Source organism: Corythoichthys intestinalis, unplaced genomic scaffold, assembly GCF_030265065.1.
Source record: "Corythoichthys intestinalis isolate RoL2023-P3 unplaced genomic scaffold, ASM3026506v1 HiC_scaffold_23, whole genome shotgun sequence".
NCBI lineage: Eukaryota > Metazoa > Chordata > Actinopteri > Syngnathiformes > Syngnathidae > Corythoichthys > Corythoichthys intestinalis.
In genome coordinates, this window is record NW_026651592.1 from 3,025,014 (window position 1) to 3,042,845 (window position 17,832).

General features: G+C 38.2%; 1 protein-coding gene across 4 annotated transcripts in view; it reads left to right on the forward strand.

Moving 5' to 3' along the window:
• Positions 1 to 17,832, forward strand: part of LOC130911149 (nectin-1-like) — a 586,891-nt gene that overhangs the window by 422,343 nt on the left and 146,716 nt on the right. For all 4 annotated transcript variants that reach the window (XM_057828909.1, XM_057828911.1, XM_057828910.1 and 1 more), the window contains one exon: positions 5,802 to 5,949. In XM_057828909.1, the coding sequence (XP_057684892.1) occupies positions 5,802 to 5,949 (148 nt within the window). The remainder of the gene's footprint in view (positions 1 to 5,801; positions 5,950 to 17,832) is intronic.

Below are 17,832 nucleotides of genomic sequence, written 5' to 3' on the forward strand. Positions count from 1 at the left end.
AGTGGAGATTGCGAGAATTCGCAGCCCTTAGCTTAGATTGGTCTCTGGTGAGCACTCTCGCACAGCCAGCGCTGACATGTTGTACAACTCGTGGAAGGATCAGAAAAACCTCGATGATATCAAAGGACACGGACAAGGCCATTTCTGACACGGCTGTAATTGAAAAATTATCCGAGGTTTTAAGAGTTTAAGTGAGTTTCTGAGCATGTCCTTGTATTTTTTTATTTTATTTTATTTTTTTATTTTTTTTTTATGTTTTAACGCTGGTAGCAGTGACGTGCGGTGAGGTTCATGGTTGGTGAGGCACTGACTCCTTTAGTGTCAGATTTCCAAATATATAAACCAAACAGGGTAGCTTATTCAATTGGCTATTGGTTATTTCATATCTCATCAGCATTCTTCACAAAACACGCACACACGGTACATATTATCGATACGTAAAAGTAAGAAAATAACATGCATTTGCTCTACACCCTCAATGTGTTGGCCGTCGCAATTCTATAATTCATGCAACATAAATGAGAATAAAGAGTGGTGTACAAAACCACAGAATTCAATTCTGACCTTTAGTGAAATATTCAGTTGTTTTTAAAACTTTTAATTGTGATACTTTTAATCAATTTATTACAGATTGCTAAACAAAAAGTGTGAAAAGAAAAACAAAGAATATTTTATTTAAGGCCAAAATTTAGTTTTTAAATATTCTATTGTATTTTTCTTAGTCTAAGCTTTTTTTTTTTTTTTTTTTTTTTTTTTTAATAAGATCGAAATAAAAACTGTTTGTGGTCTTGCGCCTGTCCTTCACCACAAAAACCGGCGTTACTTTGGAAGGGCATAGGTTGGTCTCAACATTCGTAGGGACGATATAACAGCATAATCTGCATGTAGGTACACTTTTAGCTGGGGACGGGACATTAAAAAGACCAAACAGATTGGATGAAGGGGGCAAAGGGCCACATTTGTCATGTATATGAACCTAATTAATTAATAGGCAAAATGATCAATGCAAAATAAATCCTTATCTACTGATAACTTTTACGTGCATTGGTTCAGATGATACACAGTTCGATTCAAACCTTTGTTTTAAAAAAATACTAAAGAAACATTTTGAAAATTTCCTGAACAAATGTCTGGTTTTTATTAGCAAACATAAACATAATGAAAATAATTCACTTAATAATGGTAGGGTCAATTCTGTCCTTACAACATATGGAACTATTGAAAGATCTAAATTCTCTATATAACCGAACATTATATCATGCAAAAAAGGTAAGGTTGCTTAAAAGTTGGTGGGGACAATTTGAGCATACTGAAAAATTGGTAGTGTTATGTCCCTACCGTCCCTATGCAAACCTACGCCCTTTTTGTAAAAGTCCTCCTTATTTTCCTTTACTTTAAAAAATCTCTCCGCCTCAATGGAGAGGATTGCTTCAATTAGATGGTTCTGTGTTCTATTTGACAAGCCAGAAAACACAGTGGGTGTGTCCAAATGTCTAGCTAACCTTTCATCTTTCTCAGCAAACCATGTAATCGTTCTACATATATGCCACGTTTAGAAGAGCTTACACGCTCGTCGTTACCACGAAATGTTAACTCTTGTTTAGCAAGGATGCAGGTTGCATTAATGAGGTCTTTCAAACTCTTTCGGTTTTCCTTTACCTTAGCATTGTGGATGCTACTGTTGAGCTTCCGTTGTTCGTCAAAGCCAAATCGATCCTTGAGCTTCCAAAAGTTTTTAAAGCAATCAGGCTTTGAATGTGAGTGGTCGAGCTCTCATGTTTGCTGAGGCTTTGTGGTAGTTTTTTAATGTCACAATATCTCGTGTTAGTCCAGACATTGGCACAAGTTGAGAAGAAAAGGCAGGGAAAGCAGCAAAGGCGATTTTTCGAAGGACAGCCACATAGCCAGTCTTTTCGGGTGTACCAGTCCGTTTGAAAAGTGCGAGTTATCTTCTGTCCCGTAGTTTGAAGCAAACCTTTTAGCTCCGGTGTTGTGTTAACCGCGTCCACTTTTAACGGAAAGTCCAGTTTCACGTATGCCCCCTGTCAGTGCGGCAGAGTACTATCTGCCGCAACCTGTGCCTTTTCACTGCGGTTTTATTTCCCATCAGCAAAACTAAATATGGCGCTAACAAACATTAAACTTTAAATACATTAGCCAGACTATGGAAAATCAGGTCAAATAAACGTATCTGGAAACATTATAATGCCGACATGCAGATGTACGGCAACCAGCACGCTCCAATTCCATGTATCGACCCAGTTTGTTATGGATTGCGCATTCAGAGGTGAGGCTTTACTCGTTGCTGCTGCACCTCTCGTTTCATTTCTTTATTTGAATAGGAAATAGGCAAATTAAGTGATTTTGACTATAAAAAATGTTTGAAATGAGTCATATATAAAGAGCAATGGACAAATATTAATATAAATTTGATACTATAATTATTTTTCTGTCATGATGACAGGTGAGGCAGAGCCTCACCTGCCTCCCCTGACCGCACGTCACTGGCTGGTAGCGATCCGAAATTAGGCGAAAGCGTCAACCTCTAAATTTTATATGGAGAAAAATGAAATGTTTCAAAAGGAAAAATGAAAAGCCTGCAGGTAGAGAAGTGGCCCATCACATTTTTGGAAAATAAATAAAAATGTTAGGTTGACAGGGATTTTGAAGTTAAGACTATTGCAAACGACAGTCTTGAAATACAGTTTAAAAATACTATGCTAGTTCGTGCAATAGCAGAGAGCTGGGACAGCTTTGTTCACATATCGACCATAATAAGTCGCCCTTTCTGCTTTCGACCAATCATATTGTTGCTTTATGTGGATAAAATAAATCAGTATACCTTTTATACTTTGTTTTGTAGCAGTGTTTAAGCCAGATTTTTAAAAAAGCTAGGCGGCTCGTCAGGCTTATAAAACAGTGAGAGGAATCCTGCATTTTATGTTATAAATGGCTATTTGCCCTCCTTGATAAACCCTTATTTATCCTTGCCAGAGATTTCCAGTAGCTGGATTTTAAAGAGGAAAAAGTCAAAGCAAAGATTAACATTTTCTTTTTACAGGTTTTTAAAATTCTGTTAAATGAACAGAAGATGACGGCACAATCCCGGAGAGACAAAGAAAACATAATACGAATAAATAAAACATTGAATAAAGTACAAAAGAAAATATGACCAAAAAAGTCAGAAAAAGGCCAGCTGGAGAGAGAAATAAAGTTTTTGGTAAATTCTTTTTTTTTGTTTTTTTTTTTTTTGTTAAAAATAAAACATATTGAAACAATAGTGTATTTAACTTTACGGATTAAATACACATGTTGAATAAGTTTTTGTTTTTTTTTGTTAATAACACCACCTGACACCTTGCTTGCTACTGGTCACGTTGAATAAGGTGCTATTGGAACGGAGAAGTAAACTGTTGACAGAGGAGGCATTAACATGGCATAAAAAAAAATTGGCATCTTCACAAAATCAGCGACATTTTCTAAAATTCAATTTGAGGTCGAAAATGAAGATGATTGTCCTTTGGTGTCTTCAAATAGTTAGACGTGCTTGCGTTGTAGCCATATTATTATTTGTTCATGCTGTTGAGCTGCCGCCGCTGTTGGATATTTGTGTGCAGTTTATTTTAGTGTTGTGGAAACGGGGCGTTAAACCGAGGCCTATTGGCCCTTTTAATGATCAAATGTGTTCATCTGTCATTGCGCCGTCTAGCTGCGGGGATTTGCATTATAATACACAGGCCCTTTATTTCAAATACAAAAACTCCAACACACACTGTAGGTGAAATAGAATACTGTCTGTGTAGTATCTTAGTAGTAGTACGTAAACTATCCAGCATGCGTGTGTCCTGCCATTGTGCACGCCTTGTATGGAGAAAACACGCGAGCATGACAAATATGGATCGAAAGGTTTTTTTTTGATGGAAAATACTAAAAAAGATCCTCAGCACCCCTTGCTGTGAGTAACTTACAGCACCCCTGGCCACTGTATAACTACACATCGCCTCTGGAAATGGCTCTCTCCAACCAGATAGCATACAATAATTACAAAAAAACATATGCTTTATGCATATTTCATGTTTGAATGTTTTCACCATCTGCTACCACCCTTATGAACTGTACGACTCAATGATCCAAAGTACTGCTCATGTTTATTACTCATTTAGTCAGGCACCCTCGAGAACAGTCAGGGGTCCTCGTGACTATACTTGAGCTGTCTGAAAGGAAGATAAAGGGTTTTCACCAATATAGTGGTAGATAATGAATGAATGGATGGATGGAGACTGGTTCTTACTAGAGATGTCCCGATGCCGATCGATCGGGTCCTATCACGTCATTTTCAAAGTATCGGAATTGGCAAAAAAATATCGGACATGCCTTTTTTTAATATATACTGTATATATTTTTTTATTAAATCGTTTTCTAATTGTATTTAACGTTACAGACATAATATGTTACCCTCATCCAGAGTCTTTAGTTTTGGCTTAAGGTAGGGTTATCAAATTTATCCCGATAATGGCGGTAATTAATTTTTTTTAAGAAATAAATCACGTTAAAATATTTAATGCAATTAATGCATGCGCTGCACGACCCATTCACGGATTGTCGCGCTCAATCTGTAATGGCGCCGTTTTACCTTTATAGAGAGCTAAAAGGCAGCGTAAAATGAGTAGAGTGAATTTTGGAAGCCTTTGGAGCCTTTTTTTAATTGGCTAAAGCCTTACAATCCCTCTCCCTAAGATTAAAAAAATTTCGTGGGAAGTACTGTGGGGAAGCAAGGTAGTAATTGATCTTTTTCTTAACACCCTATGTTATTTCCCAACGCAGAGAAGATATATCAATTGGTAGCACTACGCAGAGTCATGATTCCACTTCCCATCATGCATTTGGGCATGGCTACAGTATCATTTACTGAAAGCTCAACAAATACACTAGATGGCAATATTTAGTCACAATATACAAAGTCACATTTGTCCTTTAAGAATTACAAGTCTTTCTATCTGTGGATCCCTCTCAAAGAAAGAATGTTAATAATGTAAATGCCATCTTGAGGATTTATTGTCATAATAAACAAATACAGTAGTTATGTACTGTATGTTGAATGTATATATTCGTCCGAGTTTTATTCATTTTTTTTCTTAATGCATTGCCAAAACGTATATAATCGGGAAAAATTATCGGGAATGATTGGAATTGAATCGGGAGCAAAAAAAAAGCATTGGATCGGGAAATATCGGGATCGGCAGATAATCAAACTAAAACCATCAGGATCGGATCGGGAGCAAAAAAACATGATCGGAACAACCCTAGTTCTTACAACTGTTTTCCCACAGTAACTCGTTGGCTACCATTAACGGTGAGGTCCAACCCATTTGACTTCGGAATCGCTGCCAGCCTCTACCAATTCAAACCGATTGGGCAGCTATCATTGGCAGTGAAGCATGATCATTTACTGCCAATAGCATTTCAAATTAGGTATCAGCAATATTTGCTTATTTCCAAACACTCAAATATTAGATTTTCACTCTCATTTTTCTGCCAGTAAAGTTGTTTCCCCTCCAATCTCCTCTAACCTTTTTCACCTTGTCTGTTTTTTTCTTCTTTTATAACTACCTTGTCTATTTGTTGACAAACAATACAACCGGGCATAGTTTAGAGCTTTTTTTTCTGGCATCCACTGCAAATGAATCCCACCACATGTCTCCTTCCTTCCATGCCATTTTGTAATCCGCGGTGGCTCAGCAACAGTTTTTCTTTCTTAGCTTCATGCTGACACTGTTCTTCCTCTTTTCCCGTACATGCAGAGAAACCGATGGCGCGGGGCCCTCCGGGCGGCGTTATCGGAATCCTCGGAGGCATCGTGGCCATCGGCCTCATCATCGGCGTGGCCGTCACCGTGGTCATGGTTCACCGGCGCCAGCAGAAGACCCGTACGGAGACAGATAATGACCTGTGAGTAGCAAGAGCCTTTTGCCAAAAGAGTGTTGTTGGGCAGGGGAGGTTAGCGGGAGATTAGATGTGAACTCATGTCGTCCCTGCGGAGAGTCCAGGGCTTTGAAAGGCACAAAAACACCATTTGCTAGGAGTTAATAGTGCATAGAGGCTGCCGCCTCCCTGCCATTCATCCTGAGAACCATGCTGTTAGTCAGTCTGCTGGCGGACAAAAATAAGAAGGATCTAAGTGGTTTCATAATATTGTTTGGGAGTGTTAATTCATGTGACATGGAAATATGTGAAGTATTTCGAGCTCCTTGTATTTAAGAAGAGTGATTCCCAACCACTATTCATCAGGTGTGCGTGTGTGTGGGAAATAAACCAATTTCATTCAGTTTGTCCAAACAGTACCGTAATTTTCGGACTATAAGGCACACCTGACCATAAGCCGCCACCCACCGAATTTGACACAAGAACGGCGTTTGTTCATAGATAAGCCGCACTGGATTATAAGCAGCAGCCTCACTGTGTTATGGCAGGGGTCCCCAACCTTTTTTGCACCACGGACCGGTGTTCTGACAAATTTTGCAACCCATCAAAATTGCAACGATGCGGTTCTGCGCATGCGTGTAACGTTAAACATAGTCGCAAAATGTGCAAATGCAGCGATTCCAAAGTAAACACTACAAGCTTTCTTGAAAGAATGGAATATTAACTTACGTTTGATCATGGAAGGATGTGTAGAAAAGTTCTCCTCAGATACATCCTGCCATGTAAGCTGCACACAACACCTGCACACCGCTCTCACCATTAACGACTTTGCCTTGTCGTTAAACATTAAGAAGCCCGCTTCACAAGCTACGATGTTGGAAATTGTAGCAAGGTTTTCAAAGCTCTTGTAGCGATGTCAGGATATTCCAGAATGACTTTAATCCAGAACCTCGGTAGAGTTGTTCTCTCAAATGTACGTTTAATAAGGTCGACGTCATTTGCGATCTCTACAAGTTGATTTTCCTGTTGCACAGACATGCTCGAATCACTCGGTTTATTCACAAACGGGTCACAAATCCACTCCTTTGCAGTTCGTGGGTCTTCGAAGTTGTAGGCTCGTCAGGTGCCCTTTTCGCTGTAAAAATATCTCCAATGACGTCTGTTTTCCAGTCATCTTCGCTCGCATGGGGGCTAATTATTTCCGGGAACAAATGTGCTACGCCTGCCGCCTAGCAAAACGTTATTATCGAGGACAGGCGCACATAGATATATTATATACACAAACAAGATGTACTGTTGCTGCTGCAGTCCAATCAATGGTTTTCTATGATGACATTCTCATCTATCCCGTAGTATTATATCTAGAGTAGACAGGGATATTGGTGTGTTAAGCAGGGGCACAGGGTTAATTCAGCCAGAATGCGGTCGTTATTAAATTATTATTCCTATACAGCCCGGTGGCAAATCCGGCAGATGGGGACCCCTGTGTTATGGGATACTTACACCAAAAGTTTTTAACCGGTAACACTTTATTTGACAGTGCCATCATAAGACTGTCATATGAACAACAATGAATCGTTGAACCAATTGGCTGCAAAGCTTCATTTGGCCATCACTGCTCCCTTGAGGGAGAGATTCAACCTCTTCTGCCACCAGCTGTCAACACTGTCTTTGTTTCATGCCTCCTAACATGCAATGCAGCACTACAGATGTTAATAACAAACAAAATACATATTCTGTGCTAATTATTTCTTCAGTTACTGTTCCAGTTGTTTCATTCATTGTAGGGCTGCAGCTATCGAATATTTTAGTAATCGAGTAATCGACTGAACATTCTATCGATTAATCGAGTAATCGAATAAAACATTTTTTTTTTAAAGTAAAGAGAAATTATATACATGAGAAAAAAAGACATTTAATTCAATATTGAACATTTTCAGTCAGTGTCTTTATTTTCGATGTGCATTGTTGAAAACAGCCAACAATTGCATCTCAGATGTGACTTGAAAAAAAAATTCACTGCCTTCACTCAAAAAACTATTTCTTACCTAAAAATGTAATTACGCTTGATAACACACATCACTTGAAAGCTATGTGTTTTTCCCACGTGTTTCAATCAAATTTCCGTTTGTGTCAAGCTATTTTTAAGTTCTAGTTAAGTTTTAAGTTAGTCTAATCTGTAAGTACTGATAGGATTTTGAGTTTTTGCAGTGTTCAAAATAAATGTATGATACCTGCTGTTTTGGAGCAAATTAGGGACCAGTGCTACTTGGTGTTTTATTCAGAAATGACTACTGAGCTAAAACTGATAGTTAGCTTTATTATGTTTTAATTTTACACCATCATCACTCTACAGCGCTGTGTTTTAACAGATTAAATAAAGCCTGTATGTAAAACACGTTAGCCACGCATCGACAGTGGTCATATTCAATAGAAACCAATAGAAGCCCTCCGAAGGGCTAACGTTACGTGAGCGAGTGACAGTAACGTTATATTTATTAGCGCTGAGAAGTCTATTGCTTAAAGGTGGCGGCTGTTTACTAACGCGGCCCAGACGCGGCCGAGTCTGTCATTTTGCATCTAGTCCTAAATGCATGCGATATCTATGAGATGCATCGGACACTACCTGCTACCACACTAGCATCATGCGGGCGTAGTTTTTAGCAACGTCAGCGTAGTTTGTAGCGGCTGTCGGCTGCAGTAAGTTTTTTTTTTTCTTTTTTTTTTTTCTTTTTTTATTGCTTCTTCCTCTGTGCACGTGACGTCAGCGTGTTGTTCCCCATTAAAAGTAGTCCGGGCAAAACGTGATGCTTAGAGCTGGCAAAATTAAACGATTCCTCGAGGTGAATAAAATTACTCGGATCAGTTTATTATACTCGAGTTGCTCGAGTTGCTCGAGTATTCGTTTCAGCTCTAATTCATTGCTAGTTATGGTATTTGTTAACACTTTATTTGACTGTGGTGCCATAAAACTGTCATAAAACCATCATAATTAGGACTTGACACTGCCATGAGCATTAATCAATGCTTATGACAATCATTTTGTGTCATCCGGCAAATTATCTCTTTTGAATGGATCTAAAAGATCCGAGACACTTTAAATGGAGTTAGGGACATAATTAGCCGGATGATACTTAATGACATCTGTTATATGCATTCAGTAATGCATATGATAGTGTCATGTCATAATTATGATGGTATTATGGCAGTCTTATGACGCCGCTGTCAAATAAAGTGCTACCTATTAACCCAATAAATCAACAAATAAGCAAAACTGGACTATTTTATTTAATTATTTATTCATTTATTTTCCCTTCAGGCATGAATTCAACCCGAAAAGAAAAGGGCTGACGGGAGAAGCCAAAGCTTATTGAAACCCGTCCCTAGTAAACTATAAACTGCAGTATTCAAAATAAGGGAAAAAAGTAGCGGCTTACGGTCCGAAAACTACGGTAATTCATTTACAACAATACAAAATTTTGATACCACGGTATTACCGTATTGGCCCGAATATAAGACGGCCCTGATTATAAGTCGACCCCCTCTTTTTCAAGACTCAAGTTTGAAAAACGACTTTTTGAACACCAAATTAATTTTTATACAGAAAATAATTACAGTACATCCAAAACAAATGATTATAACAATATATTTGAGAGAAAAAGCATGTTATTTTGCCTCATTCAAATGTTAATATCTGAACATTTAATTACGTAAACTAAAGTGCAATCACATTCGTAAATGAATGGTATCTGGTTTTTGAAATGTAAATAAACCAATCGATTGTGATAAAACAACAAAATTGAAATAACTGCGTTAACCATTTAAGTGAGGTCTAACTGTAGTCTTGAAACAAATCTGAATAAGGAAAAACATTGCAATAAAATAATGCAAACTGGTTAAAGTTGAGAGTAGCTGAGATCTATCATGAGAGAACATCGCTCCAATGATATCTGGTGCCATCCAGCGTCGTGAATGGGTATAATGTCTAGACCCCGAATATAAGACAACTCCCGCTATTTCGGTCTTATTTCAATGCAAAAAACACCGTCTTGTATTCGGGCCAATACGGTAATAAACAATAACTTTAACGTACACTTCTTTATTAGACGTAAAAAACAATACTGTGTGCTTATGCAGAACAACCTGCATGTAGCTTTATAGCATAAAAATAAAATAATATGCATTACAAAGGTGTGAGAAATTTCCGGTCTTAGAATATTCGCGATTCGGCCGTGGAAGATTCGAGAATAAATCACAAACATCCAAATTCCATTTATTGAAATATGTGAAGTAAAGCGGAACTAAAACACAATCAGCGCGGTCTTCGGGACGCAATGAGGAACGGACCGAGAGTAAACATCATGCTTGTCATTACCCCGGTAATGACAAAGCTCAACTCACGCTGCTAGATAAAAAAAAAAACAATAATACCTGACTGCTGCCGATAGCCGCTACAAACTACGTCCATGTAATACTACGGTAGATATCACATGTATAAAGAACTAGGTGCGAAATGACAGACTCAGTGTCGTTAGCAGCACATGTATAGAAAACTAAATGCGAAATGACCGACAATTTTAACAACTTTAACGGTTGATTCACAACATTAAATTAATTGAATATAGTCTAAAGCTGCTGATACAGAATGGGGACTTGAGTATTTTGTTTACTGTTTTGAACTGTTAACATGATACTGAAATAGTTGTTTATTTAAGCCTGAGAGGATTTTTGTTCAAGGGTTACCACTATGCATTAAATTATTATACTACAAAATAAACAAAATAAAATACTGTGTATGTACTGTAGGGTAGTCTTCGAGAATTAAACTATAAAATAAAGTACTGTGCATCACGGACATGTAACATTCAAGTATAAAAAAAAAATGTTTTTACTTCTAGCACACACATGTAGGGCTGCAGCTATCGATTATTTTTGTAGTCGATTACCGATGAACTAGTTAGTTCGAATAATCGAGTAATCTGATAAGGAACATGAAAAATTAAAACAGCTTAGCTGAGCCTCAAACAGTATTAAACTAATAAATAAATGAGGATCTATGTACAACAAAAGAACGATTGGCTAACTTACATACCAAAAGTCCGCTAGCTTAAATGCTCTAAAATGCTAACTTTTTTTTTCTTTTTCTTTTTTTTTTAACAACGCTCTTAACAAATGGTTCAGAAACCTATTCCCACAAAAAATGGCTAAACATGCTGGATTCAGCTATGTGAAATGAGGCAGAAGAGAGGGCAATGTATCCACCCAAATCAATAAAACTAAATGCAAACATTTGTCAAATAAACCATTATAACCCCACTTTAATTAAACGAATACTCGAAGCAGCAAAATTTAATTTCAATCTTTTTTTTCTAATCGAATACTCGAGTTAATCGTTGCAGCACCACACACATGTGCCGAAGCATGCACGCACGCACAAGCAGATTGCAATCAGTAATTTATAGGTATGGTGTGGTGAAACCAATTTTTGTGATTGCTTATTTAAAATGTTTTATGACAGAATGACAATGAATGATAGCCTACTGTAATGTCCTTAAATAAACGTGTCCCCTTTTAGAGGGGCTCGGGGCATGTGACATATACGGAAGCGAGGTAGCGAGCGAGTGATTTGGGAGCTGAGAGCTAGCATGGGTTGTGGCTCCAGCAGCCCTTTGTATTGTTGTGCATTTATTTTGTTGCTACAATAAAGTAGCAAGTGAGAAGACTTCATGGATATACAGTATTTGAGATTGACCGATATATTTTCTCAGGACCAATACCGATTATTTGTAGTTAGAGGGGCTGATAAACGATTTTTGGAGCCGATATTCATTTGTACCGTGGGGCAAATAAGTATTTAGTCAATCACTAATTGTGCAAGTTCTCCCACTTGAAAATATTAGAGAGGCCTGTAATTGTCAACATGGGTAAACCTCAACCATGAGAGACAGAATGTGGAAAAAAAAAAAAAAAAAAAAAAAAACTGAGAATCACATTGTTGGATTTTTAAAGAATTTATTTGCAAATCATGGTGGAAAATAAGTATTTGGTCAGTACCAAAAGTTCATCTCAATACTTTGTTATGTACCCTTTGTTGGCAATAACGGAGGCCAAACATTTTCTGTAACTCTTCACAAGCTTTTCACACACTGTTGCTGGTATTTTGGCCCATTCCTCTATGCAGATCTCCTCTAGAGCCGGGATGTTTTGGGGCTGTCGTTGGCCAACACGGACTCTCAACTCCCTCCACAGATTTTCTATGGGGTTGAGATCTGGAGACTGGCTAGGCCACTCCAGGACCTTGAAATGCTTCTTACAAAGCTACTCCTTTGTTGCCCTGGCTGTGTGTTTGGGATCATTGTCATGCTGAAAGACCCAGCCACGTCTTTTATTCAATGCCCTTGCTGATGGAAGGCGATTTTCACTCAAAATCTCTCGATACATGGCCCCATTCATTTTTTCCTTTACACAGATCAGTCGTCCTGATCCCTTTGCAGAAAAACAACCCCAAAGCATTTCCCCCCCCATGCTTCACAGTGGATATGGTGTTCTTCGGATGCAATTCAGTATTCTTTCTCCTCCAAACACGAGAACCTGTGTTTCTACCAAAAAGTTCAATTTTGGTTTCATCTGACCATAACACATTCTCCCAGTCCTCTTCTGGATCATCCAAATGCTCTTTAGCAAACTGCAGACGGGATTTGAGTCCTTGGCGGCACATTGTGTTACTGATAGTAGCCTTTGTTACTGTGGTCCCAGCTCTCTGTAGGTCATTTACTAGGTCCCCCTGTGTGGTTCAGGGATTTTTGCTCACCGTTCTTGTTATCATTTTGACGCCACGGGGTGAGATCTTGCATGGAGCCCCAGATCGAGGGAGATTATCAGTGGTCTTGTATGTCTTCCATTTTCTAATAATTGCTCCCACAGTTGATTTCTTTACACCAAGCTTTTTACCTATTACAGATTCAGTCTTCCCGGCCTGGTGCAGGTCTACAATTTTGTCTCTGGTGTCCTTCGACAGCTCTTTGATCTAGGCCATAGTGGAGTTTAAAGTGTGACTGACTGAGATTGTGGACAGGTGTCTTTTATACCGATAATGAGTACAAACAGGTGCCATTAATACAGGTCACGAGTGGAGCCTCGTTTGACCTTTTTAGACCTGGTTAGAAGTTAGACCTCTTTGACAGCCAGAAATCTAGTTTGTTTGTAGGTGACCAAATACTTCTAAATAAATTCTTTAAAAATCAAACAATGTGATTTTCAGTTTTTTTTTTCCACATTCTGTCTCTCATGGTTGAGGTTTACCCATGTTGACAATTACAGGCCTCTCTAATCTTTTCAAGTAGGAGAACTTGGAACATTGGTGTTTTTTTTTTTTTTTTTGTATTTATTTATATTATTATTATTATTATTTATAATTTATTTATTTTCCCTTCAGGCATGACAAATCCAAACAACCATACAGCATTTATATGTGTTTACAATTAATTCAACCCGAAAAGAAAAGGGCAAACGGGAGAAGCCGAAGCTTATTGAATCCCGCCCCAGTATACCATATAGGACGCAGAAAATATCGAATAATAGTTTTTGACATTCAGATTTCGTAGTGATTAAATGTTTTTTTAATAACCATCCCCTCTGATTGTTCATTTTCCCAATAGTCTATTGTCGATCGTGGCAATGTGCTCGTTATGTTGATTAGATCCAGTAGATTAGTTCATAATTCAGTAGTTAGTTTATTCAGGTGATTCGATCCAGAAGATAGGGAATAGCTGAGGACCGATGGTAGGCCGTGTCCGCCACCCTCCTTTTGTCGACTTAATCCTCGTTGCTGTTTTCATTCCTTGCTGTCTCCCGACAAACATTAATCTCAAGGTTTTGCAGTTTCGTAGTAGGTTGCATCGCCATTCTGGTTGTGGACTCATGGCATGGGGGACTGGCGTTGCTAGGTCCTTCAGACAACCGGGCTTGCACTGGGATTGATAATTCATTGACTAAATACTTATTTGCCCCACTGTAGTAAAAATGTCAAAATTGGCGTAAGAAAATTGAACAATACAGACGCTGAACTTCATTGAAATGCGTAAAGCATATTTATTGAATCACACAAATAGAAAATTATAAGAAGTGCCTGACTTTCCTAGACTCAGAAGCATATCTTATATAGTTGAAGAAAATAAATAGCTCTCTGAAAATTTTCCATTGAAAAGAAAGCCCTGGTGACCTTGTCTTAAGTATCATTGAGCAAAGATACTAAACCCCTGATGCTCCTGGTGCTGTCCCAGGAGTTAAATGATGATATAGTCTGAAGCGCTTTGAGGGCCTTAAAAACGGGGAAAGACGCAATACTAGTGTAACTCCATTTACCATTACCATCTAACCAATCAGAGGACAGGGTGGATAGTAGTGCAGGAGAGAGAGGCACGGCTGCATCTGAGCTGAAATAACCCAGTTTTAAATGGATTTTTTCATATCGGCCGGTCAGGTTTAAAAAAAAAAAAAAGATTGAAGTCAAATTTCCAAAAATCGGCACCGATAATCTGCCCGGCCGATAATCAGTCCATCTCTAATTATGACTATGAAACGCACCATGAATGACAATGATTGACTCAAATTGAACATCAGTTGACTTCTTCGTTGGCATTCCTCATTTACTCTATGAGAGCTTTGCCATCAATTCATTTATACCGATATGCATCAAATTTCCAAATATTGGCGCTGATGATCGGTCTCTCTCTAATATTCATCCATATTAGGGCTGTCAAACGATTAAAATTTTTAATCGAGTTAATCACATCTTAAAAAATAATTAATCGTAATTAATCGCAATTCAAACCATCTCTAAAATATTCCATATTTTTCTGTAAATTATTGTTGGAATGGAAAGATAAGACACAAGACGGATATATACATTCAACATACTGTACATAAGTACTGTATTTGTTTATTATAACAATAAATCAACAAGATGGCATTAACATTATTAACATTCTGTTAAAGCGATCCATGGATAGAAAGACTTGTAGTTCTTAAAAAATAAATGTTAGTACAAGTTATAGAAATTTTGTATTAAAACCCCTCTTAATGTTTTGATTTTGATAAAAGTTGTAAAATTTTCAAACAAAAAGTAAACTAGTAGCTCACCATTGTTGATATCAATAAATACACAATGCTCATGGTGCTGAAACCCATAAAAATCAGTCGCACCCAAACGCCAGCAGAGGGCGACAAAACACCAAAAACCACAAGTAACAAATGTACATGACACTGTGCTGTCATTTTAATCTGTTTGAGCGGGGCATGTGCTTTAAATGCGTCAAATATTTTAACGTGATTAATTAGAAAAATAATAATTACCACCCGTTAACGCGATAATTTTGACAGCCCTAATACATATACAATATATATATATACACACATGCAGTGTACCACAAAAGTGAGTTCACCCCTCACATTCCTGCAGATATTTAAGTATATGGCGGAAAACACAGACAAGGCTGGAAAAGCAGTTTCTGCTCTTGCAACCCTCTTTAAAATAAACTGCTTTATTTTAAGTCAAAAGAACTGTTGTGTTTGATGGAACAATATGTCTATATGCTGCCATAGCCATTAAGCCCCAGAACTATTCTTAATTTGTACGTTTTACCATGGAAATCCCTGTTTACAGATGTCGTGCAACCACTTTTGTTTCAACCCAGCCATAAAACGAAAGTAATTAATTATATTTATTATTCAAAATGTCTGTCATTTTTATCTTATAATCATTACTTGATGTGTCATATTTCATAAAAAAAAAAAGAAAAAAACTTAGAAAATTTATTCACTCGCATATTTTAAACTTTTAAACAAGTGACGTCACAATTTAAAAAATGGTGTCTGTAAAAAACTCACGGATATCTAGCTCAATACTGTTGCTTAATTGTATTTTTATTTTTTACTGTGGCATTTTCTCTGATATGTTAGATGATAAATAATCGATCCAAACAAAGAAAAATTGAAAAAAAAAAAACATTTTAAAGGGTAAATATATGAAACAGAAAATCTCGAGCACTCCTTGATGTCTGCGATTTCTGCACCGCGACCCTTGTTATATTACCATATTTCACCCATAAAATCCAGCTGTGGGCATTCACAGCTGTGCCTTGATAGTGATACATGCTACATGGAGTTTTTGGATCGAAACAAGGTAAGTAAGCGATAATCTAGCGTTAAAGTCATGGGGTCTGTAATTCTGCTCTCGCGTGCTCTCTCCTCCAGATAGGGTTTTGCTGTTTAAAAAACTATTAAAAAAAAAAAATTCCTCCTGCTCAAATGTTTTCTTTCCCCAAAAAATTGAGATTTTAAGCTTTCCAATGATGTATCACACATGTATATCGGACAATTTAGAAATTTGGCCAAATTGGGTGTTAAACAAGTCACCTGAGTGTTTTCCGCCATATCTTTTCATTGGACAAGACTGACAAAATGAAACTTTTACACAATGAAAAGTAGTGTGTGTGCAGCTTATATAATAGAGTTGATTTATTTTCCCCTCAAAATTACTCAAAATATAGCCATTAATATCTAAACCCCTGCCAACAAAAGTAAGTATACCCCTTAGTGAAAGTTGTCAATATTAACATACAACATGTCAATTTTCAATATTTTGTGTGGCCACCACTATTACCCAGAACTGCCTTTACTCTCCTGGACATGGAGTTGACCAGAGCTTCACAGGTTGCCACTGGAATGCTCTTCCACTCCTCCATGATGACGTTGCAGAGCTGCCGGATATTTAAGGCTTTGCACACCTCCACCTTCCGCTTGAGGATCCCCCAAAGATTTTCTATTGAGTTTAGTCTGGAGACATGCTTGGCCAGTCCCTCAGCCTCTTCAGTAAAGCAGTGGTCAGGTGTGTTTGGGGTCATTGGCATGCTGGAACACTGCCCTGCGACCCAGTTTCTGGAGGGAGGGGATCATGCTCTGCTGCAGTATTTCACAGTACATGTTGGAGTTCATGTTTCCCTCAATGGAATGTAACTCTCCAACACCTGCAGCACTCATGCAGCCCCAGACCATGACATTCCCACCACCATGCTTGACTGTAGAAATGACACTTTTATCTTTGTACTCCTCACCTGGTCGCTGCCACACATGCTTGAGACCATCAGAACCAAACAAATTAATCTTCGTCTCATCGGACCATAGGACATGATTCCAGTAATCCATGTGCTTTGTTGACATGTCTTCAGCAAACTGTTTGCAGGCTTTCTTGTGTACCATTTCAGAAGAGGCTTCCTCCTGAGGTGACAGCCATGCAAACCAATTTGATGTAGAGTGCGGCGTATGGTCTGAGTACTAACAGGCTGACCCCCCCCACTTCTTCAATCTCTGCAGCAATGCTGACAGCATACCTGCGACGATCTTTCAAAGAAAGCATTTGGATGTGACGCTCAGCACGTGCACTCAGCTTCTTTGGACAGCCAACCCCGAGGCCTGTTCTGAGTGGACCCTGCTCTTTTAAAACGCTGGATGATCTTAGCCACTGTGCTGGAGCTCAGTTTCAGGGTGTTGGCAATCTTCTCGTAGCCTTGGCCATCTTCATGTAGCGCAACAATATGTCTTTTAAGATCCTCAGAGAGTTCTGTTCCATGTGGTTCTATGTTGGAACTTTCAGTGACCAGTATGAGTGAGTGTGAAAGCTGCACTACGAATTTGAGCACACCTCCTCCGTATGCACACCTGGACCTAGTAACACTAATGAGTCACATGACATTTTGGTGGGAAAATGACAAGCAGTACTCAATTTGGACATTTAGGGATGTAGTTTCTAAGGAGTGTACTCATTTTTGTTGCCAGGGGTATAGATATTAATGGCTATATTTTGAGGGGAAAATAAATTAACTCTATTAAATAAGCTGCACACACACTACT